Here is a 23,393-nt window from a genome sequence, read left to right as displayed (position 1 = left end):
GTTCTCAGTTTTCATACTTTTGGATGCGTTTTATTTTTCTAAAATTTTATTTCAAATTTAAAGCAGTTAGAAACCCTTTACACTGTGGTTTATCTTGGTCTGGGTTTACAAACAAGGCCTGGTCCAGATTTGACTCAAGGGATTCAAAATCTAAAACTTCCAGACAAAAATACAGTTTTGGCGCATTTTGTAATATTTCTCTTTGCTGCCTTTCCAATTGAATCAAATTAGTGCTCTTATCGACAATATTATCTTACTGTTTTTCAGAAGAAAAGTCTGCACCTGCTCCTGAGCGTGTTTCTGCTTGGCTTCTGGGGAATCGTCCTTCTGGCTTTCCGATTCTACTGGATGGGCAACAAACCTCCAAACTTCTCCAACTCGGACAACCCTGCAGCAGACTGTCCGTGTTTTATAACAAGGATGCTGACGTTCTTGTACCTACCTGCCATTAACGTTTGGCTCCTCATGTGCCCTGACATGCTAAGTTTTGATTGGTCAATGGATGCACTGCCGCTTCTACGGAGCATTGCCGATTGGAGAAACATCCACACGGTCGCCTTCTACCTCTCGCTTTCGGCACTGGCATGGTTTGGACTTCGTAGTAGCCCTGCCAAAAGCAAGGAGACCAATGGAAAAGCCCATCACGTAGCAAACGGGAAGTCCACCAATGGACACACTTATAGCTCTGAACATGAAAACTCTGAGTTTTACTCAAACTCTGTGCATATGAATGGAAGTAATGGTACGGTAAAACACCATGTGTCGACCTTACCAACCACTGAGAGTTTGGTGGCATTTTCATTGGGACTGTTGGCTATTCCCTTTCTCCCAGCCACCAACTTGTTCTTCTACGTGGGCTTTGTGGTAGCCGAACGTGTACTTTACATTCCTAGTATGGGCTTCTGCCTGTTGATAGCAGTGGGGATGAGATGTTTATATGTCAGACTTCGAAGAAAATTCTCCAGGAATTTACTGCTGGGCTGCTGTGCAGCACTGGTCCTTGTCTTTGGGATTAAAACAGTACTGAGGAACCGCGATTGGCGGAATGAGGAGATGTTGTACAAGTCTGGGATATCTGTGAACCCTGCTAAAGGTAATTTCTGCATACTTGAACATTCAGATTTTATTTTAATGCCCGATGTTTAGTGGTAAGCACTGCAGTTTCCATAAACCTATTTTTGCAAAAAAAAATATTATTATCATTATCAGGACACTATAAGACTTCAGCTGTTTGGGCCATACAGTAATTCTTGTTTTTTCAACCATTATGTAGTACTTAGTTGGTCAAAGTCAAGTTGTTATCCAACTACAACAATCTTGTACTTTAGAAACTAATACTTGACAAGGTGAAAGCAGGACGTGTTGCAATGATTTATTTCTCCACATGTTGCCCAAACCAAAAATGGTTTCTCATTTTCGGGTTGTGCAGTTTATGATTCATGTAATGAGTTTCCTTTATTTATTTTTTTTAGAGACATTTGATCTATCAGTCAAACATTTATGGTACTCAAAGATTACTGTGTGTCTGTGTTATTTACAAATCTTAACTTTAAGCAAGTTTTACCAATTAAGTGTGACCCTGTCTGTCTGATAATCAAGTCAATATTAGGGATGCCTAATAATTAGTCACGACTAATCGTTCGTAGAATAAAAGTTTTTGTTTACTTAATATATGTGGGTGTACTGTGTGTATAATAATTATGTATAAATACACACATGCATGTATGTATGTAAGAAATATTTGCATGTGTGGGTGATTCTCACGAAAACTTTGTTTTAAAAATGTCAAGTGTGAAAATGTAAAAATTGATTAAATGTACTTTTTTCCCACCAGACATTAGAAACAAACTTTGGAGTATATGGGAACATTAATTTAAAAACTTTTACTTATCATTTAACACTTTGTAACATAATTTTGAAAATAAGTCCTAAAAAATATCATTACCGCAACAGTCTGAAAACATCAACAGTGTTAGAAAAGCTAATATATTTTCACATTTTTTAAAATTGATTTTTAATAGTCATGCACAGTAATTTAAAATTCTGTATGTGTGCTTAAACTGTTCTCAAAAAGTGTTGCGGAGGATGAGAACATCAGGCATGGACACATCATTTCCCTACTTTTTCTTCATTATTATTATACATGAATATTCAGTAATTTATTTTCTGTCATCTAAAGTAGTCTAGCAAAACATCAATTTATTTATTTTTTTCTAAATATTTTTGTATCAATTTGTTTAAATTACAACATAACGCATGTTCAAACACAGCCGGACGCATTGCGGTAATGAGAATTTCGGCATAAAATGAGATAAAATTGACAAATTATAAATTTTTATGTTGAAATCACACATTGTGCAAGGTAGAACACAGTATGGTGTTAATTCTGATGCTTTTTAATATTACTATATTACACATTTTATATTTAAAATCATTACTGCCTTGGTGCTTTAATGGTTTCGTGAGAATCACCCATATATGCATGTTTATGTTTTATATAATGGGGAGTCAGCTGAAAAGCATCATAAGCATTTTTACAACCTGTTGCTCATGTGCAGCGTGCAGATTTGTATGTCTCTCTTTGCCTTTACAGAGATATGCGTATGAGGACGCGCTCCGGTAAACAGCGCGAGGCGTCTTCACATCCCCATCAAACAGCGTATACAACACATATCTATCACGGACAATTGCATCCTCATGCCAAAAGTTTCTTATTTGCATGCGTCTTAAAGTTTTGAGCGTTTAAACTTTTATTTTCCTCACAGCTGCTTGTCTGCGTTCAGCCACCGCCTACGTAAAAAATGTCTTTAATTGCAACCGCATTCAGGATCCTTTTGATGACAAAAGTAAACAGAAAGATCGGTTTATGAGATCGGCAGATTTAGCGAGCACCGATCGAGTCATTTAATGCCATTATCGGCCGATACCGATCGGCAGCTGATCGATTGGAGCATCCCTAGCTACGGTAGCTGCCACCGGACAGTCACGTCATTGTCTGAGACAACTTTGTCCCACATTTGTCCGTTAAAGGCTTCTGTAGAAACATGGCGGCACAAAATGTCGACTTCCATGTAAGGGGACCCTCTTTGTTTGTAGATAAAACCGTCTCATTCTAAGGTAATAAAAACATAACGGTTCATTATGAAAGGTCTTTATACACCACTGATAATATAGTTTTATATATTATTTTGCATTTCTGTCAAGAGATCCTTCTAAAAATTACACACTGCACCTTTAAATTATTGTGAAAAGCGCAATATAAATAAAATTTAATTTAATAATTTATATTATATATAAATGAAGAGTTTCGTTGCAAAACGAGATAACCACCATTTTTTTAATTGTTCAGAAATCTCGTTTTTTGGTTGTGCATTCCAATAAATTTCAATGCAACTGCAGTTGGTTTGTTTTGATTTAAACCTTCATAACTTTAAAAATACAGTTAAGTAGCACCATAAAACAAAATAATAACATGATAACATAATAATAAACATGTTTTGACAAAAATGTTAAAAAATGGATTTATCTCGTTTTGCAACGAAACTCTTCAAATATAAATATTTATTATATATATTTTTTTCTTAAAATTATGTATGTGTGTGTATTTATATATACATCATTATTATACACAGTACACCCACTTAAATTATGTAAACAAAAAACTTTTATTCTGCAAACCATTAGTGGCGACTAAACATTAATTAAAATATTATGTAGAAAACCACTACAAATGACTTTAGCTGGGTTTTCACAGGCAGGGTCACAAATAGTTTAAGGGTTGAATACTAATTTGCATGCGAGGCAATGACATTTTAACACGAAGATATGCATTCAAGTCATCTGTTCTTCACTTTAAGTTTTCCCAGTTGATCTCTCACATACGGCAGATTAATTTAGACTGTGAAGGAGAGCCACTGAACTGTTAAATTGCTCTCCCCTCTTATTGAATTCAATCTATTAAAGACAGCCGTCTTTATCAGCTAAGTCTTTTAAATTGATTATTGTGACAATTTCAAACCATTTATCAAGCTAGACTGCATCAATATGATTTTGTAATTACCGCCTCGTGATCCAATTTTACAGCCCGTGGCACTCTCACCCTTTATCACAGCACAGACTCGATGCTTGGGCAGCATCTTAGATTTAATTATAATGGTGTAATTTTTCCCTGTGGTTATGCCTCTTGTAACCAGCATTATGTGTATAAACTATTTTTTTTTAAGTTACAAGAAAAAATAGAAAAATAAAGTAATAATTTGTTTCTTTTTGTTCTTACTGAATTCCCCATATTTGTAAATACAATAATATAAAGACGAATCATTTTGTGGGTCACATTTATGTTGATTTTCGATCTATCAATTCTATTGATTATTGTCTTCCAGCCTGGGGTAACCTCGGAAATGTCCTTAAGAACCAGGGGAAGGTGGCGGACGCTGAGCAGGCGTACAGGAATGCTTTGTACTACCGCAGAAATATGGCCGACATGCTGTATAACCTGTGAGTGAATGAACTTCATGTCTGCAGCAGACTCAATCGATCTGACCTATTAAAGTATAGGATATCTCTGGAGAGACCACAGCTTGACGGTCCCATAATTCATTTGGTTTCCACGGGGTGTTGACAGAAACCCCCAATGTGCACATTAACCCCAACGTCAGGGAATAAAGCCACCCTGTGATTTGTTTTAATACATAATTCATGTACCGCACACAGATCTGATGGGAGTCATGATCTGATTACAGATTTTCCATGAATCTTATTTGTCTGCACCAATCTTAGGTGCACAAATCTACAATAAAAAGTGATGCAGGTTATTATAGCTTAGCTGGGATTGATCTAAGGGAAGCGCATACATACTGCTAAAAATGTATAGCTTGAATGCACTATAAGGCAGTTTGGATAAGCGTCCAATTAATTTAGTCATTAATTATGATTTTTTAAAATAAATTATGCATTTTTGTGCTTTCATATGAAGCATTTAAGAAAGAGATGCACCTTTATATTTGCCCAGACCCATGAAATGGTTACAAAAACAAAGCTTTGAGTTTTGGAAATAGACATAGGTTCAGTAAGTTCAGTAACTTAAATATCATTAAGGAAATATAATGGCTTGTCTATTTATATTAATTATTAATTATGTTCTCAACTGTTCTTGTTTTTCTTACTGTACTTTTTCTACAGAGGTCTCTTGCTCCAGGAAAACAACCGGTTCTCAGAGGCTCTCCATTATTATAAGCTGGCCATTGGGAGCAGACCAACTCTGGCTTGTATGTACAGCTTCACTTTTTATGAGCAATTTCGAGTCTCCACAATGCTCACTGTGTCCAGGCAACTGCCAGTCTGTGTCTTTCTGTGTATGCTCAGATGAAGTCCAGAGTTAAAGTAGTGATGATGGTTCACAAGCTCTACAGCCGCCCTGTTTCCACTTGTGAATGATTGACATTTGATCCAATTTAAAGAAGAAAATGAGTATCCAGGCCAAAATCCTTTCTTACTATCTGGCCCAGTGTGGATGCATTTTCGTGTCACACATACAAATGAAATGCATTTGCTATTTTTGGCCATTTTTAGCAGGTTTCATGTAGAAAGTTCGGTGTTGTTTTAGTACCATGGAAGGAAAATATTGCTCCGCTTGAAGGGATAGATTTGCCTAGGAAGACAGTTATCATGACATGTGCACTGGAGGTTTCTAGATTTAAAGGGACACTCCACTTTTTTGGAAAATATGCTCATTTTCCAGCTCCCCTGGAGTGAAACATTTGATTTTTATTGTTTTGAAATCCATTCAGCTGATCTCTGGGTCTGGCGGTACCACTTTTAGCATAGCATAATTCATTGAATCTGATTAGACCATTAGAATCGCACTCAAAAATAACCAAAGAGTTTTGATTTTTTTCCTGTTTGAGGCTTGACTCTTCTGTGGTGGCATTGTGTACTAAGACCGATGGAAAATTGAAAGTTGTGATTTTCAAGGCCAGTATGGCTAGGAACTATACTTCCATTCCCAGTCCTTCCAGAAAAATGCAGTGGGTTTTTTTTTGTGATTGGTGCGGGCAAAAGTCATTGATCTTGCAGCACGTTTTCTTAAAAAAATGCGATGGAATATGCGGGATATTTATGCAATTTTCTGCTATGAAATTGTGGGAACTTGGAAAAATTGCGGGAGCTTGCAAAAACTGCGATTTTCTAGGCAGTTATGACTAGGAACTATACTCTCATTCTGGCGTAATAATCAAGAACTTTGCTGCTGTAACATGGCAGCAGCAGGCGTAGTGATATTGCACAGTGCCCGAGTACCAAGGAGAATATTTTGGCTGCTGCGTAATATCCCTGCGCCTCATGCAGCAATGTTACGGCAGCAAAGTCCTTGATTATTACGCCAGAATGAGAGTATAGTTCCTAGACATATCTGCCTAGAAAATTGCAACTTTTAATTTTCCGTCGGTCTTAGTAGACGATGTAACTACAGAAGAGTCAAGTTTTAAAAACGAAAAATGTTGTAATTCTTTGGTTATTTTTTTGGGCGCGATGCTCGATTTTTGAGCGCGATGTTAAAATATCAGCCATTATTAGTATGAATCGTGATAAATCGTCTCAGTCCTAGGGTGCTTGTCTGTGCACATCTGGATATATAAGGCACATTCATTATCAGTTGATCAGTTATGTCTACCGTAATCAATCAAATTTACTAGAGATGCACCAATATATCGGCCACTAATCGGTTTTGGACATGAAAAGCTTTTTTTTACAACTGATTGTTTAAAAACAGCCGATAGTCATGGCCGATATATCCTGTCAATCAAAAGAGAAGAATTCGAGCTGTGTGTATAGAAAATTTAAAGAAACATCACTAGTTTAATGTTTATTATTTATGTTTATTATACGAATTAATAGCATTCAAAAAGTGTTGTTTTAAGGCCTTTTCGGACGGGATAAGTTTTACAGGGGGGCCTCTGAGAAAATTGTGCTTCTCAGAAGTCCTCTGTGTTTTTAATCCCGTCCGAATCGGCCATGTCTGTGTTTTTCTCTGACGACCTCCGTAAGAATTCCAGAGCAATTTACCTACTTTTTTCGCCGAACTCAGAGGTCCTCTGAGAAATTTAATTCCATCCAAATGCAAATGTCTGTGTTTGCCCGCAATATCTTTTAAAAATGTGGTTCATTTCGTGTTTTGGCCAACGTGATTCGCCGTAAGGTCTTATTAATGCGCGTATATTGTATTTTCTGAGTCCCATTCATTCAGATATGAATGTTTTTTCGCATTCGGCAAAATAAAATAATTAAATCAAGACGAGCTGAATATCATACACTGTTAAGACTAAACACTGTAATATCATTAACGTTATAAGAAACTCCGTTTAAAGTTGTTCAACTCCGGAATGTTAATGTTAATTAATAAAGATAATACATTTTTAGTAATCATTATTTCTTCATTTCTTTGTGTTTATTATAAACAGACAGTTAAATAAAACACATAGGCTAACGTTACTTTAGTAGGATTTGTATATTTTATTTTGATTTGTTAAAATTAAATTAATCAATTACATGTTCTGTCATAATTTTACATTTAAAGCAAAATATTAAACATTACCAACACGCGCCCAAATGCATGAAACAGACACTCCCAACTCTGGAATAGCCTGCATCATTTTAATCCCGTCCGAATCGGTACATAAAATCACAGACGTCCTGGGGGACATGCTGAAACTCAAACGTTCTTTGGAAAACGAATCCTGTCCGACTAGTGCTTTAGTTATTGCAAGTTAATATAACCACCAAACTATGAGCATTGGTATCGGCATATATCAGTCTGAAAATCGTCTATTGGTAAAAATATGTATATTGCCGCATCTCTAGAATATACACATAAACCCATTTTATCGGTATTGATTGCATTTTGAAAAAAAAAAAAAAACTTTTAAAATAAAACCCAATAAATGACCTAATTTCAGTGTTGGGGAAAGTTACTTTTAAAAGTAATGCATTACAATTTTAATTTACTCCCCAAAAAATTAACTAATTGTGTTACTTAAAAAAGTAACTCAAATATTAATGTGCATTTATAAAGTAATGCGTTACTTTACTCGTTACTTCAAAAAAGTAATATTATTACCTAATGCACGTTACTTGTAATGCGTTACCCCCAACACTGCCTAATTTACTATAATGCACAAAACGCTGGTTTGCGGGTGGTTAGTGAATAAGATGCAGGTTTTGGCACATAACTATTGCATGAGAAAGGTAGTGTAGCTTCTTGGCGGATCCCCCTGAATTTTAATGCCAAAAATCTCTTTCAAAAAATAATTATACTTCTATTATTTAAAAGCCTTTGGCTCTGCAGTTTTCCCAAACACACACACACAGGTTTCACATGCTGTGAGACAGATCACTAACAGTCAGAGATCAGAACAGGCACATGTTACAGATGGCCTCTGTGAAGAGTGATGGATGTGTAATTTCCCTGATCCCCTGCTGCATGTTGAGTAGTGATGGATTTTCCTGCCTGTGATATGAAGACATTTAGACGCATGGGTTCGTGTGTATACATGGGCCATTAAGAATGTCAGAACTAAGCCTACCGGTGGACTGCGTGTCCCCCCGCTGACTTAGAGTTGATTCTGGCGCGGTGGATTGCGAATACGAATTGGCATCTTATTGACTAGACTGCAGGCTGCTGATCTGCATGAATCAGCCGTTTCTTTCCACAAGTCCCATTGGAGGTTTTTGTTTGAGCCCAAATAAGCTTTATTACCTTTTGCACATTGATAAAATCTCTCTCTCTTGCTCGTTCTCTCTCGCTCTCATTTAGCCGCCTACTTGAACACGGGGATAATCCAGATGAACCAGGGCCATCAAGAGGAGGCGAAGCGGACCTTCCTCACCTGCGCTGATATCCCGGATGAGAACCTGAAGGACCCTCATGCACACAAGAGCTCCGTCACCAGCTGTCTCTATAACATGGGAAAGCTTTTGCACGAGCAGGGTCACCAAGAGGTGAGCTGATCTCAGCACAGTTACTGTAAAGCCAGTATGATATCTAAATAGATCAGATTGTTCACACAATTTTTGTGTTATGGATTTATTGGTGCACATTATTTTAAATATGTAGTGTTTATTTATCTATTAAGGGTTTAAGGCGCAGCTCTCTTTAGTTGACAGTGGGGTTTGTTGTTTTGGTAGGAGGCCATATCTGCATATAGAGAAGCGATACAGAAGATGCCCAGACAGTTTGCTCCACAAAGTCTTTACAATATGATGGGTGAGTGTCTCTCTCTCTCTCTCTCTCTCTCTCTCTCTCTCTCTCTCTCTCTCAATATACATATACTTTATAACTACTTTACTTTAACATGTTGTTTTTCTTGACTCACAACTCTGCAGTTGTGTTTTAAAAATCTCTTTGTTTCATCTATGTAATTATTTTAGTCAGATGTACTCCCACAGCTTTCTCTCTTCTCCCATTTCATTTTCTCACAGTTATGTCTTCTCTTGATGCTCTTTCTTTCTTTTTTATGCTAATTTCTCTCCAGACTCCAGTTGTGTTCACTTATCTTCCTGCATTGCTCTTTTTAAACTGTGGTTTGCGGACGTTAACAGCCAGAAACACCAGATGTCCCCTTTGACTATATGAGTTCAAAGCAATTTGAGATCAGATTGTTAAAAATGTCTAAAAACCCCCAGAAGTATTACATTTAGCATACAGCTGAATAAGTACACTGTAAAAGTGAAAATTTGCATCAATTTTTTTAGGTGAAAAGTGTTACCAATTGAATTCCTTTTTTAAGTTGAAACAACTTTTCACGTTTTATGTCTATGTATGATTGTAGTAGATGGTTTCTTGGCATGATAAAATATAATTAAATAATATAATTATTTTTAGGGCTGCATAACAACTAATCGCAACCAATTGTTTGCAGAATAAAAGTTTTTGTTTACATCATAGAGGAAAATAAGTATTTGAACACCCTGCTATTTTAAAAGTTCTCCCACTTAGAAATCATGCAGGGGTCTGAAATTGTCATCGTAGGTGCATACCCTACATTAGATTCATCTGTTTAAGGTCGTTAGCTGCAAAAAGACTCCTGTCCCCCCCATACAATCCATAAGAATCCAACTACTAACATGGCCAAGGCCAAAGAGCTGTCCAAAGACACTAGAGACAAAATTGTACACCCCCACAAGGCTGGAAAGGGCTACGGGGAAATGGCCAAGCAGCTTGGTGAAATAAAGGTCCATTGTTGGAGCAATCATTAGAAATTGGAAGAAACTAACATGACTGTCAATCTCCCTCGGACTGGGGCACCATGCAAGATCTCACCTCGTGGGTAGAGGTCGACCGAAATGGCTTTTTCTCTGGCCGATGCAGATATTTAAAAATCAGGGCAGCCGATGGCCGATATGTTTGGCCGATTTTGTATATGTACATAATAATCAAAATGTTCTCATCATTAGCAGATATTCTAAATGTAAAATGTCACTATTTAAGTCAAAGTATTTAAAAAAATGATGACTGGTCTTTCTGGTCCTCTGCACCATGCATTTATCAGACACAGATATTACCTGACACCCTGCTGTCATCATCTTTGATCAGTTTTTTACCATGGCTTTTATTGCTTTGTAGGATAAAATCCTTATTTGGTAGACCTGATAAATTATTTATTCATCATAAAGTTTTTAGTTGAGACTGTTATTTAGGGCAGATCTTTCTAAACACATTTAAATTCTCATTTCTGAGGCGCTATAAGTGACTGATTGTGCTGACAGTGACGTCTTGTGAGTTTAGTGTTGGGACAGATCTGTTGTTTCAACCGTTCATTCAAACGAATCCGTTCAAAGGAGTCAGTTCCCGAATCGGACGCTGTTCTAATCCAGGCTGAGCAGCGCAAAACTGTAAACAAAGTCTTACTGTAACAACACGAAAAACATTTGACCTTTCGCCACCGAGTCAGTTTTGTTTTGAGTAATAAAAGCAGGGAGACGGTTTAAAGACAGAAAGCGCGCGCGCGGCTCTGCTCCCTCTGTCACGCAAACAAAACTCATCATCACTCATTAACACATGAAATGAGCCTAATCTTTGCACGGACATTGCACTGCGAGACATAAGCCCGTCGCGCTGTTGTACTGGCTGCTTAATTTGCGCGATCCCGCCATCGTTTACTAAAGCTGTTTGTGAACAAGGCACGGCTCCACACACACGGGACGGGAGCGATCTGCTTGCAGCAAGAGGCAGCGTCACGAGTTCTACAACAACGCTTAGGTGCCCACAGATGCGCCTGCCTATTAATCGGCCTAATTTTGCAGCAAAATCGTCCAAAGCCGATTTTTTTAAATATGCCAAAAATCGGCCAATTAATCGACCGGCCGATAAATCAGTCGACCTCTACTCGTGGGGTCTCAATGATCCTAAGAAAGGTGAGAAATAAGCCCAGAACTACACAGGAGGAGCTGGTCAATGACCTGAAAAGAACTGGGACCACCGTTTCCAAGGTTACTGTTGGTAATACACTAAGACGTCATGGTTTGAAATCATGCATGGCATGGAAGGTTCCCCTGCTTAAACCAGCACATGTCCAGGCCCGTCTTAGGTTTGCCAGTGACCATTTGGATGATACAGAGGAGTCATGGGAGAAAGTCATGTGGTCAGATGAGACCAAAATAGATCTTTTTGGTCATAATTCCACTAAACGTGTTTGGAGGAAGAAGAATGATGAGTACCATCCCAAGAACACCATCCTTACTGTGAAGCATGGGGGTGGTAGCATTTGTGGCTTTTTTTGCACATGGGACAGGGCGACTGCACTGTATTAAGGAGAGGATGACCGGGGCCATGTATTGCGAGATTTTGGGGAACAACCTTCCCTCAGTTAGAGCATTGAAGATGGGTCGATATATATATATTTGTGGATTTATACCGTTAAACCAGTGTTTCCCAACCACTGTGCCGTGGCACACTAGTGTGCTGTGACAGCTTGTTTGGTGTGCCGTGGAAAAATTAAAAATCACAACTGCGTATGTCAATGTCATCAATTCCAGCCAGGATATAATCTGTGTGTTCATCAAAACAAGTGTACTTGCATTGAATGTGAGTTCTACATTTAATAAAGTAAAATATCCCAGTTAAACAAGTCATTTAAGCATTGCAATAGAGGTTTGTGCATTTCTTTTAATGCTTTTTGGTATAGTGGTGTGCCGTATGATTTTTTTACCTATTAAAACTGTGCCGTGACAGAAAAAAGGTTGGGGAACACTGTGTTAAACAGTCCACATATCTTTTTTTCAAGATTTTGATAACTTATTTTGTTTATTTGGTGTTATTTTTTAATCATTCAAATTTGGCTTTGTGGTTAATATAACATTTTTCTGTGGTGTCACAAACCGAAAACACATTAAATATCGCACTTTACATGGATCTTAAAGCATTTACACTGCATGTGTGAGCAGTGCATGCTCGCGTCACAGAAGTAGAGATGATTGTTCATTGCAGAGTCTATGCAGCATCCATACTTATCTATTGCTCGGACTATCTGATCCACTCGGTCAACTGTGTCGACGTGAAATGTTTGTGACGTTGGAAACCGAGGCCATTTTAAACCACGGTTTTGAGTCTATCTTTGGAAAACTGCAATTTTATGGAGAAAATACTCAGCAATGGTGATGAATTAGCACATGTTTTGACTTAAAGCTAATTAAAACACCACATAGACATATAAACAACAATAAAAACTTGATTTTCACCGCAGGGGGACTTTTAGTCATAAAAACATTTATTTTCCATAAACAAAGCAAATGATGTGAGGATTAGTTGTTCTGTAAATTACGGTAAATCAACTTAAGTTGTTTTGCTTTTCTTTAAAACTTCATTGGCTTTTTTTAAAAACAGTATTACCAGGTCATAGTGAAAAGAGTGAAAATACAATGTGACAACATAAGTTTATTTAAACTAACGTCGTCATTTAGCATTTAGCCTCACGTGTCATACGACAGACTTTCAGACTGTTCAGATGACCTGCACGTCATATATATTTAACACAAACATGACATGGGTGCAGACAGACTTGTAATCAGTCTGCAGGGTCATGTGAAACTCTAGTGCAGTCACGTATCCTCCGTCTATATTATTTCCACCGTCATAACATTGCATTAACATTGTTTAGGTTGTGTTATCTCAGTGAAGTAGCTGTGTGATACAGTTCTCTAATAATCTTCAGTCTGTGAGGAGCGTGTGTATTATTGCAGGTGGGTGGGAGCTTTGAGGCTGGATGAGGTATTAGATGATGTTTAAAGAACAGGAGTGTGTGTTTACACCCATGTCATGAGGAGTCGGCTGTTCGTCTGGTGTTACAGGAGAAGGGTTAGCGCTGGGACAGATGTTGCTCTGTTCTGTAGGGCTCAGAATCAGAATGAGCTTTATTCGCCAAGTGTGCACACACACACACACACACACACACACACACACACACAAGGAATTTGTTGTGGTTCAGGACAGAAGAGACTGAGGACAGAAAAGCGGCTCACCGGAGGCCTTGTTTTGGCATTTCTGTAGTAATAGCTGGTTGAACAGTAGAGTTTAAATGTGGCATTAGCCAATGGAATTATTTTAATTATTTTTTTAATTGTATTTAATATTTTACTGTATTTATTTTTTTACTTCATTTGTGTAACACTTTATTTATTTTTTTAAATAATAATAATGCAGTGTTTACACATCTACTTTTTGTGGAAAATCAGACTAAAATTGTTTAATGTAAACTCTAAAAAAAAAATGGTGGCAAATAGCACCGAAAACTCGTAATCATAGGGGAAACATTTTTTGGGCTATATAGTACATATAAAGAACCATACAGGGGTGGTATAGCACCACTATAGCACCACATATGGTTCCACATAGCACAATATGGTTCTAAACAGGTGCTACACATGTACTGCATAGGTGCTATATGGCACTTAAAATGGTTCCCCTATGATTACGAGCCAGTGAAGCACTTTTAGTGCTATTTATCATCGTTTGTTTAAGTGTATAATTGTTGATATTCAGCATTGATATTTAATCATTAATATTTATAATGCTAAGATACAATAAGGTTTTGTTTTTTACAGTAACATTAGTTCTTCTTTAGTAATTTTGCAACTATTTGCTATGTCTTGTCCAAAGAAGTAGATTTTTTAGTAGTGGAGGTTTTCTCCAAAAAAAAGTTTCGATGCACTTAGGGGCGTGCACACCAAAGCTTTTACGCCGGCAGAGGTTTTTGGTTGTTTCCAATGAAAGCTTGGCGTTTTTCAAAAAAGCCAGAAGCTAGCTTTTTTTTGTGCTGAAAGCTGGCGCTGTGCTTTTTTTCGCGCTCAGCACGGAGCACCGAGAGTTGAAAAATATTCAGCTTTGGGTGAAAAGCTCAGCTCGTCAATGTCAGCTCTCACACAGCCGTCCAATCACAGTGGAGGAGGGCGGGACAAATATCACAACAACCAACCTGCGCATCGTACAACAACTGATAAACAAAGCAGAAGTATCACACCAAAGCGCACAGCTCAAGAAAGCTGGCAGTCGGCTGAAATAAGGCTGTCTGCCGGGCGTTTTAAAGCAACACTAAACAGTTTTTGCTCCCCCTACAGGTTAGAAGCGGAATTGTCCATTACCACTGTTGTAAATAATTTAGCCTACTGCAGCATAGCTGGATCTAATTGAATTGTAGGTCTGCCGTAAAGCAAGTTTTTGTAGTTTTCACTCGAACTACAGGACCGCGACCCGATGGTTGGAAACTTTTTTAGTGTGGTTTTGGCTGATAGTGGGCTGCAAAGCGAATGTGAAAGTGCCATTTACCCTGTTTCGAGTGGATGAATGACTGAAACTTTTTTGGAAATGTTATTTTAAGGTAAAAAAAGCGTAAAAAAGCTTTGTGGACGCTTTAACACTCGAATGCATTATCTGGATTATCCTCTTAAGCGGAGGTTTCCGCCTTCCGGCTGGTTGCGGCCGAACAAATCCAGCCTCCGATTGGTTGCCGCCGAACCGCATCATAGCTCATTACCATAAAGTTGAGATAATTTCAACTGTCCTCGATGCTCACACTTCCGGCCACTTTGACGCTCTCGCCGGTGGCGGTGTGAACGCACAGTTAGACAAATTTGTTAAATAACAATAAAACTGAATTTCTGTAAATAAAGCATTTCAATTACTAACTAATAATCTTTTTATTGCTATTAAAGTGAAATTACTGAAACTAAACATGATAAAAAAAATTAAAAATTAAAGCTGCCCGCTGGGGGCGTTTTCTGCCGCGTAAAAAAGCTTTGGTGTGCACACCCCCTTACAGTGTAAAAAAATGATTTGTTGGTTCAACTTAAAGTAAGATACCTGTTGCCCTAAAATTTTGAGTAAAAATATTAGTTGACTCAAAAACATGTTTCGTTAAATTGTTGTCAACTAATATTTTTTAAGTTGAATTAACTAAAGACTAACTGTGCGTTCACACTGCCATCGGCGAGAGCGTCAAAAAAGCTCTAGCTGCCCTGCCAATGACTATAGAAAAAGAGTAGCGGATGCTCTGACACTCGAATGCATTATCTGGAATCCTCTTAAGCGGAGGTTTCCGCCTTCCGGTTGGTTGCCGCTGAACGATTCCGCCCTCTGATTGGTTGCCACCGAACCGCATAGCTCATAACCATAAAGTTGAGCTGATTTCAGCTCTCCTCGATGCTTACAGCGTACATGATGCACCGGCTTACGTTGAAAATTAATGACTTCCGGCAGCTTTGACGCTCTCGCCGGTGGCGGTGTGAACGCACAGTTAGACAAATTTGTTAAATAACAATAAAATGACATTTCTGAAAATAAGGCATTTCAGTAACTGACTAATAATCTTTTCATTGCTATTAAAGTAAAATTACTGAAACTGATAAAAATGATAAAAAATTATAAAATGCTCATTTACAAGAAAAAAAAGTGTGTACTTTTTTGTCAATTGTCAAAATGTATATTTTTCAAAAATGTATTGATTTGCATGTCCTATGATATTTATGCATTTGGAAAACGCTTTTATCCAAAGCGACTTACGGTGCATTACAAGCTATACATTTTTATCAGCATTTGTGTTCCCTGGGTTCGAACCCATGACCTTTTGCGCTGCAAACGCAATGCTCTACCGTTGAGCTATACAGAAACGCTATACACGCGTGTGATTTACATTTCACATTTGTTAAGTATGCTATTGAGTAAATTAACAGACTGGTTTTGGTTACTCTTAGTGCTGGTTGCTCATAAGTGGACGAAAGGCTCCTGTGTCACATTTCATCTGGTGTCAGACTTTCTGAGGGTCGTTTCAGTTGACTTCCTCCATCTCTACTATGGAATAAACCAAGGCAAGGGAGTTTGTGGGGGTTTGTGTGCTTCCTTAACCTCTGACCTGTTGACCTGACCCTTGTCTTCTCCTTTCACAGGAGAGGCGTACATGAGACTCAACAAACTCACGGAGGCCGAGCATTGGTATAAGGAATCCCTCCGAGCCAAACCAGACCATATACCTGCACACCTCACATACGGCAAACTGCTAGCCATGACGGTAAAACACATCTCTAAACTCACTCTAATGTTGTAAACATTTTAAACTTTTAGTCACTATTATTACAGGCCTGCACAATATTGTGGATATTTTGTTTTACTGTGATGCATATTGCAATAGGATAATTGCTGGAGAACTTCCCAGATGACTTGAAAAGCTCTGTTTGAGAGGAATTAACTTCTGCCTTGCATTTCATGCATCTCTCTGCTTCGTTTACAAATGAAGCTTGAACAAATGTTAGCTCTCTGAAACTAAGAGAAGATATTGCTTACAGTGTGTACAACCAAACTTGTTTTTGTCATGAGGACCTCAGAAGTCCTTTAAGCTCAAAAGCATTCTTTTGTCTGATGTTCATACTTAAAACCGCAAAGGGGAATAGGCTGAAAAAACGTATGCCGCGAGTCTGAATTCACTTAATAGAAATCTGTGTGGACAGATATAAAAGCAGAGGAGGCCCTAAATTTTAAGCTTCTTGCCTACTGTGGAGTGGGTTGTCTCAGGTTTACATGGGTTTTTCTACACTCGTTTCCACTCTGGATCTCTTCAAAGTGTCCTCGTACATGAGGAAAACCTCTTTGAAACCTGAGCAGATAATGCTAGAAAAGTATTGTTGAATAGAGTGCCGCAGAGATGACGTATTTTTGTAGGCTAACACGGAAGGACACTGGTTCCCCTACTAAAAAGACCATTCATTTTTCCCATAGACATTTGGATTATTGCAGAAATAATCTCTGTGTTTAATAAAAGTTTGACACTTGCACTTTTATCCAACAAGTTATTCTTCACAGATGAACACAACTTTTATGATTTTTTAATTCAAAATCCGGCTTTTCTAGTAAACACACACTAGGGCTAGGCGATAGAGCTTAAAGGGCGTTTGCCAGGTAAAAATTTTCAACGAATTTGTGCAGTTTGCTTGTTGATAATAAACATTTAAACTGTTATCCATTGTATTTTATGTTGTTGGGTATCACAAAACCCGAAAAAGTATGAAAAAGTACAGCAATTTGCAATGATTCTCCTTTACCCCACAACGCACTGTATGACGTCACGCTGGGGAGAGAATTGACCAAAGCCGCCTTGAGAGCATTGAGAATGACTATAGAAAGACGAGTAAAGTACAGTTCTGCAGATAATAGATAGATAGATAGATAGATAGATAGATAGATAGATAGATAGATAGATAGATAGATAGATAGATAGATAGATAGATAGATAGATAGATAGACAGACAGACAGACAGACAGACAGACAGACAGATAGATAGATAGATAGATAGATAGATAGATAGATAGATAGATAGATAGATAGATAGACAGACAGATAGATAGACAGATAGATAGACAGACAGATGGATAGGCTAGTATAGAGAGATAGGCAGACAGCCAGATAGCATAACGTTAGCTTATCTTCGTGTAGAAAGTAAACAAACAATTAACATACTAGTGCATGCGGGCTTGAGGGGGTCCATGATCCTGCCTGAAATGGGTGTAACTTTATGCGATCTTCAGCACAAACGGTTTTGGCAGCATGTCTCTAATCCTTGAAGGTGAGTGAAGCACGTCACGTCTGTTCGCGGGTACCAGCGAACCAAACGCACTCACTTTCTTACAGCCAGAAGCGGAATGGCAATCGGGAGAGTCTGATAATAGTTAATTTCGAGTTATATTAGCAACACCGTCTGGCGGCGTGATGTGCGGCCGGTTCCCGCAGCCCGCTGGTCAAACTGAAGCCTCTCTGCTCAACAAAGTATATAAAAGTGCTCAACCAGTTCGACAGGTCCAAACATGTACAGGATTTATAAAAATACGGTGATCAATGAGCGGTTCCTCCTCAAATGGCATAGCCTGTCGTGATGTAAAAAGCCGCCGAACGCCTGTTTATTACAGTATGTATGCGGTCGGATCCGAGTGTGCTGCAGCTGCTGACTGCTGCTGCGTATAAAATGATCGTGTGATTCGTTATAATCGCATAAACAATATAACAAAGCATCCTTTTATTTCACAAAACAATATATTTGAGATATTATTTGATAGACTAGTAAGTGTGGATTAAGGATGTTTAAAAATCTCTAGCCTGGTGGTCAGGACATGAATGGATCAAATCAGCAGATTTGCGAAGTTTTATTTATCTCCACATATATCATAAATAATAATTAGCATGGTAACTTTGCAGTATAACACATTATATATTTCCTACGATGTATATATGATTTCCAAATTATATACGTAAGTATTAAACAGCAATAAATGTCTGATCTATCTCTATGGCTTTGGCTGACTCTTTCATCACTTCTCCCCAACGTGACGTCATCGCAGAATTGCGTTAAAAAAACCGTTAATACCAAAAACGTAAAAAAAAGTGGTCTTTAAGACCATTTTTGAGACATTTTAAAAATTATACACATATCTTGAGTGATTTATGTACCCATTAATCGACAGTGGTGGTTAACCTGCAACACGCACTTTAAATGTTAATCATCGATATAACTTGTTTTATCGTTTCGATAGCAATAATAAATTATAAATTTTTATTAAGCTTTTAAATGAAATTAGAAAAAGTTTTAATTTAACCACTGTATGTTTTATTTACACACTTTATTAACTATTTTAGTTTAGCAGGACAAAAATGTGTATATCTTACAAAAAGATTAAATTGGTGTTAAATAAACTCTATAAATGCTCTCTCTGGAGCATTTTGTCACCATAATGTTTGATTCCTGTTTTTTGTTTTTTGTTGTTTGTTCTAAACTGTGTTTGCAATGGTGGATCGGCTACTTTTCTTCACCTACGTTTTTTAATGTATTATAAATGTCGCCAAATCAGTATGGCCTGTTAGAGGAATCATTTGAATAAGAAATCATTTGTGTTGCATATGTGTCAAACACTGCCATCAGCGCGTAGCCACAGCAAGTATACTTTGAAAGCTGAGCTGACGCGTGCAAAAAAAAAAAAGTATGCCCAGCTTACACACAACATTGTTCCGATGCTGGTCAGATGCAAAAAAAACTGCCACACTGGCAAGCTAACATTTCCTTTTATTATTGACAATCTCCTCGGGCACAGCACTCATTTTTACACGTTTTCGTGCTTTTCCTGTTACAGGGTGATGGCGCAACCGAACCCCACAGCAACACTTGCTATTGGCTGTTTGCTTGTCACTCGTGGCACGCTCCTTTATCATTGCATATAATAGGCTGTTTAAGATCTAGAAACGGCGATGTAATGTAGTCCAATGCAGTTTTAGCAATGCATTAACGGGCATCATACCGAAAGCTTTTTTCTATCGTTATCGATAATGGTGTATCGACGGTACATATCGATTTCGTTTTTGTCGCCCATCCCTAATTTACACTTCAAAATTCATAAAATGTATGTATTCATCTGTGAAGATTAACTTGTTGAACAAAACGTGCAAGTGTCATAAACTGATGTTAAACACAGATCTTATTTTTTGCGATAATGCAAAAGTCTAGGGCAAAAATTTATGGGCTTTTTTGTGAAAGAACCAACTTCCGGGTTGGCTTACAAAAATATGTCATCCCTGCGGGACTCTCTTCAACAAAATATGAGGGTTAATAATCCTAAATGATAATAAGATTAGACAGAATAAACATAATAAAATGGTATAAAGTCCTCTTAGAGCAAAGAAGAAGAATTGAATAAACAACAGTAGTTGGGTTTCCATCTAAACGTGAAGCGAATCTTTTCAAAATTTGCAAAAAAAGAAAAATAAACAAATGCAAATTAGGTACGTTTCCATCAAGTTGTTTGAGCAAATGACCTTAAAGGCGGAGTCCACGATGTTTGAAAAACGCGTTGGAAAAGGAGACGGGCCGACTACCAAAACACACTTATAGCCAATCAAATCAAATCAAATGCCGGGTTGCGTATGTGTGGGGCGGGTCTATCAACAGAAGGTCCAGATTCTATTGGGGTAGGGGCGTGTTTGTTTAGGTGATTTCAAATATCAACATTGGCTTTCAAACATCATGGACTCCACCTTTAAGCAAGTGTAAAAACTTTTAAAAATCTCTCTCTCTCTCTCTCTCTCTCTCTCTCTCTTTCACTCTCTCTCACTCAGTGTACATTTAAAGTGTACAATTTGAATGAACCCATTCAGAGAGACAAGGACTGTTCAGTCCACAGAGACAAACTTAATACATCACATGCTGTGATGAAACTTGGTGAAGTGTGAGGAAACTGAAAGGGTTTTTCTTAACTTCAGAGAGTTCAGTATTGATTTTGAACAAGGTTTTCAGCTCGGATCTCAGATCTGTGCGGTTTCTCCTTGTTTAATGCACAAACAGAGTAGAACAGGAGTACCCACAATCCTTGGGGTGAAAAAGAAGCTTTCTCAAGGGTGAGCACTGGCCTGCGCAGTGATCCGATACTTGCTGCGCTGACCTTGAATGTAAAAGAACTTAAATGTGAAGAAACAGTTTTGCACGGAAATGTCTAATTTTAAATGTGAAGGTATCTTTCTGATCATAAAGTGCGTGGTCAATTTATTTTAGTTTTTTAGCTTGTGCATTAAAGGGACACTTCACTTTTTTGTAAAAAAAAAATGCTAATTTTCCATCTCCCTTAGAGTTAAACATTTGATTCTTACTTTTTTGGAATCCATTCAGCTGATCTCCGGGTCTGGCTCTAACACTTTTAGCATAGCTTAGCACAATCTATTGAATCTGATTAGACCATTAGAATCATGCCTAAAAAACAAAGAGTTTTGATATTTTTCCTATTTAAAACTTGACTCTTCTGTAGTTACATCGTCTATTAAGACAGACACAAAATTAAAAGTTGCGATTTTCTAGGCCGATATGTCTAGTAACTATACTCTCATTCTGCCGTAATAATCAAGGACTTTGCTGCCGTAACATGACTGCAGGAGACGCAATGATATTACGCAGCAGCCGAAAATAGTCCCCTTAGTAACTTTCAATAGCAGGGGACTATTTTGAGAGTGAGAATGAGAGTATAGTTCCCGATGTAACTACAGAAGAGTCAAGTTTTAAATAGGAAAAATATTGAAACTATTTGGTTATTATTATTTTTTTTGGGGGGGGCGCGATGCTAATGGTCTAATCAGATTCTATGTATTGTACAAAGCTATGCTAAAAGTGGTAGCACCAGACCCGGAGATCAGCTGAATGGATTACAAAACGGTAAAAATCAAATGTTTAACTCTAGGGGAGCTGGAAAATTAGCAAATTTTCTAAAAAAAGTGGAGTGTTCTTTTAAAAGGGCCTAAATTCTGTAATTTCTCAACCCTGACCAATGCGAATTTGCTCAAGCATGCATTGAGTGTTTGTGGACATCCTGTTCTCTTCTTGCCACAGAAAACATTTTTTTTGCAGTTGTGGTTAAAAAGCACAGCATGTTTAATTATATAAATTTAAGAAGAGGTTCAGATGTTTTCAATTTTCTTTTTTGGCAATATTTTATCAGCCTTATCTATTTACTCTCTATAATTTTTCATTCATCTAAAGCATGAGATAATAATAACAAGGAAGCGTTCATCCTGTAAACATTGTAGACAGACTCCAGTTCCTGACAGGGGACTTGCAAGATGTCGCGGTCAGGGGTCACTTTGGGGAGTCGTGATGAAACTCGGCCCTTTCACCCGCTGTGCCGACCTACCGTGACCTTCCCACTCAAACCCACCGGGGTCAAAGATCCCAACCCCGGGGATGCGTCTGTCTGTGTGTTTGGATGGGGGAGGATCTCTCAGCTGCGTTATTGAATTCTCTCATTTCCGCAACTAATCAGACTCAGGCTCCATTCGCAAACACCTCAGAGACGTCGGAACAGCAGCTTGTCTGTTGTCCCTCTGATGTCACGGCCAGATTAGGGGGTCAGGGGTGTCCAGCAGAGGGGTGTGTGTGCGTGTGTTTAGAGGAAAGGAGTTATAACAGGATATTGCTTAAGAGCGATAACATGACCTCAGCGGATGATACTAAGAGGTGTTTGTCAGGAACTTACTGACAAAGCTTATCATTGTACTAAACCTGTACTTATTGAAGACATGCATCATTTTCAGATAAAAGGAAAGAATGCATTACCACCTATAATGGTTTATTTTAGGTCCTTTACTTGTTTGTATTATATACTGTAGATACAAGCGGCTGTCGTGGTCTGCACGTAAATTCCGGTAAACTCCGCTAATAATAAATAACAACAAAGTACTTTAAACGTAGTTTATTTATATAACAAGCAAAAAACAACACAAAGATTACATAGGAAACCAAAACATGTGTTATTTTCAATGAGGCATTTGTTCAAGAGATCAGTTTAGCAACTAGTCAGACCATTAAAAAAACGAAATCGGAAGTAAAGTTCGGATCCAGACGTGTATCAGGTGCGTCCGATGAAACCGTCTATAATGGGTTGATGCTATACTTTACATGCCAGATTCAAACCTGTGTTCCCAGATAAGAACGGATGCATTTTAACTCACCTGTCCCATGTCACTGTTTTCCTTTTCTCACACTCCTCTGTCATTTGGTAAGGATTTACGCATCCATATCTAACAGTAAACAGCAACAGCTCCATAATGTCTAGGCATAAATCTGAAAGCATTTCATTGATTTAAAAGTGCACACCACTGCGTTTGGGATTTAAAGGCACAGAAATGCAGTAAAAATATATCAGTTTTGCAGCTGCTGGGCAGATGACTGCATGCACTGTTTATCATGGGATTCAGAGGATGTTATTATAATGCCTTGTGAACTGGAACCAATATGGATTTCGTTCACGCCTGAAGTTGCGTGAAACATATTTTTATCACATGCCTGTTGGAATACTTGATTCTCATTTTGGTGAAGTCACGACATTCTGT

The 23,393-nt window shown here is 38.0% G+C and overlaps 1 protein-coding gene across 1 annotated transcript in view; it reads left to right on the top strand.

The window, feature by feature from the left end:
• Positions 1–23,393, top strand: part of tmtc2b (transmembrane O-mannosyltransferase targeting cadherins 2b) — a 137,567-nt gene that overhangs the window by 93,468 nt on the left and 20,706 nt on the right. Inside the window, exons 3-8 of the mRNA XM_055173861.2 lie at positions 268–1,093; positions 4,383–4,497; positions 5,182–5,267; positions 8,810–8,994; positions 9,181–9,259; positions 16,432–16,553. Of these exons, the coding sequence (XP_055029836.2) occupies positions 268–1,093; positions 4,383–4,497; positions 5,182–5,267; positions 8,810–8,994; positions 9,181–9,259; positions 16,432–16,553 (1,413 nt within the window). The remainder of the gene's footprint in view (positions 1–267; positions 1,094–4,382; positions 4,498–5,181; positions 5,268–8,809; positions 8,995–9,180; positions 9,260–16,431; positions 16,554–23,393) is intronic.

This window comes from Misgurnus anguillicaudatus, chromosome 15 (assembly GCF_027580225.2).
Source record: "Misgurnus anguillicaudatus chromosome 15, ASM2758022v2, whole genome shotgun sequence".
NCBI classification, from domain to species: Eukaryota; Metazoa; Chordata; class Actinopteri; order Cypriniformes; family Cobitidae; genus Misgurnus; species Misgurnus anguillicaudatus.
This window is presented reverse-complemented; position numbering and strand designations above follow the sequence as displayed.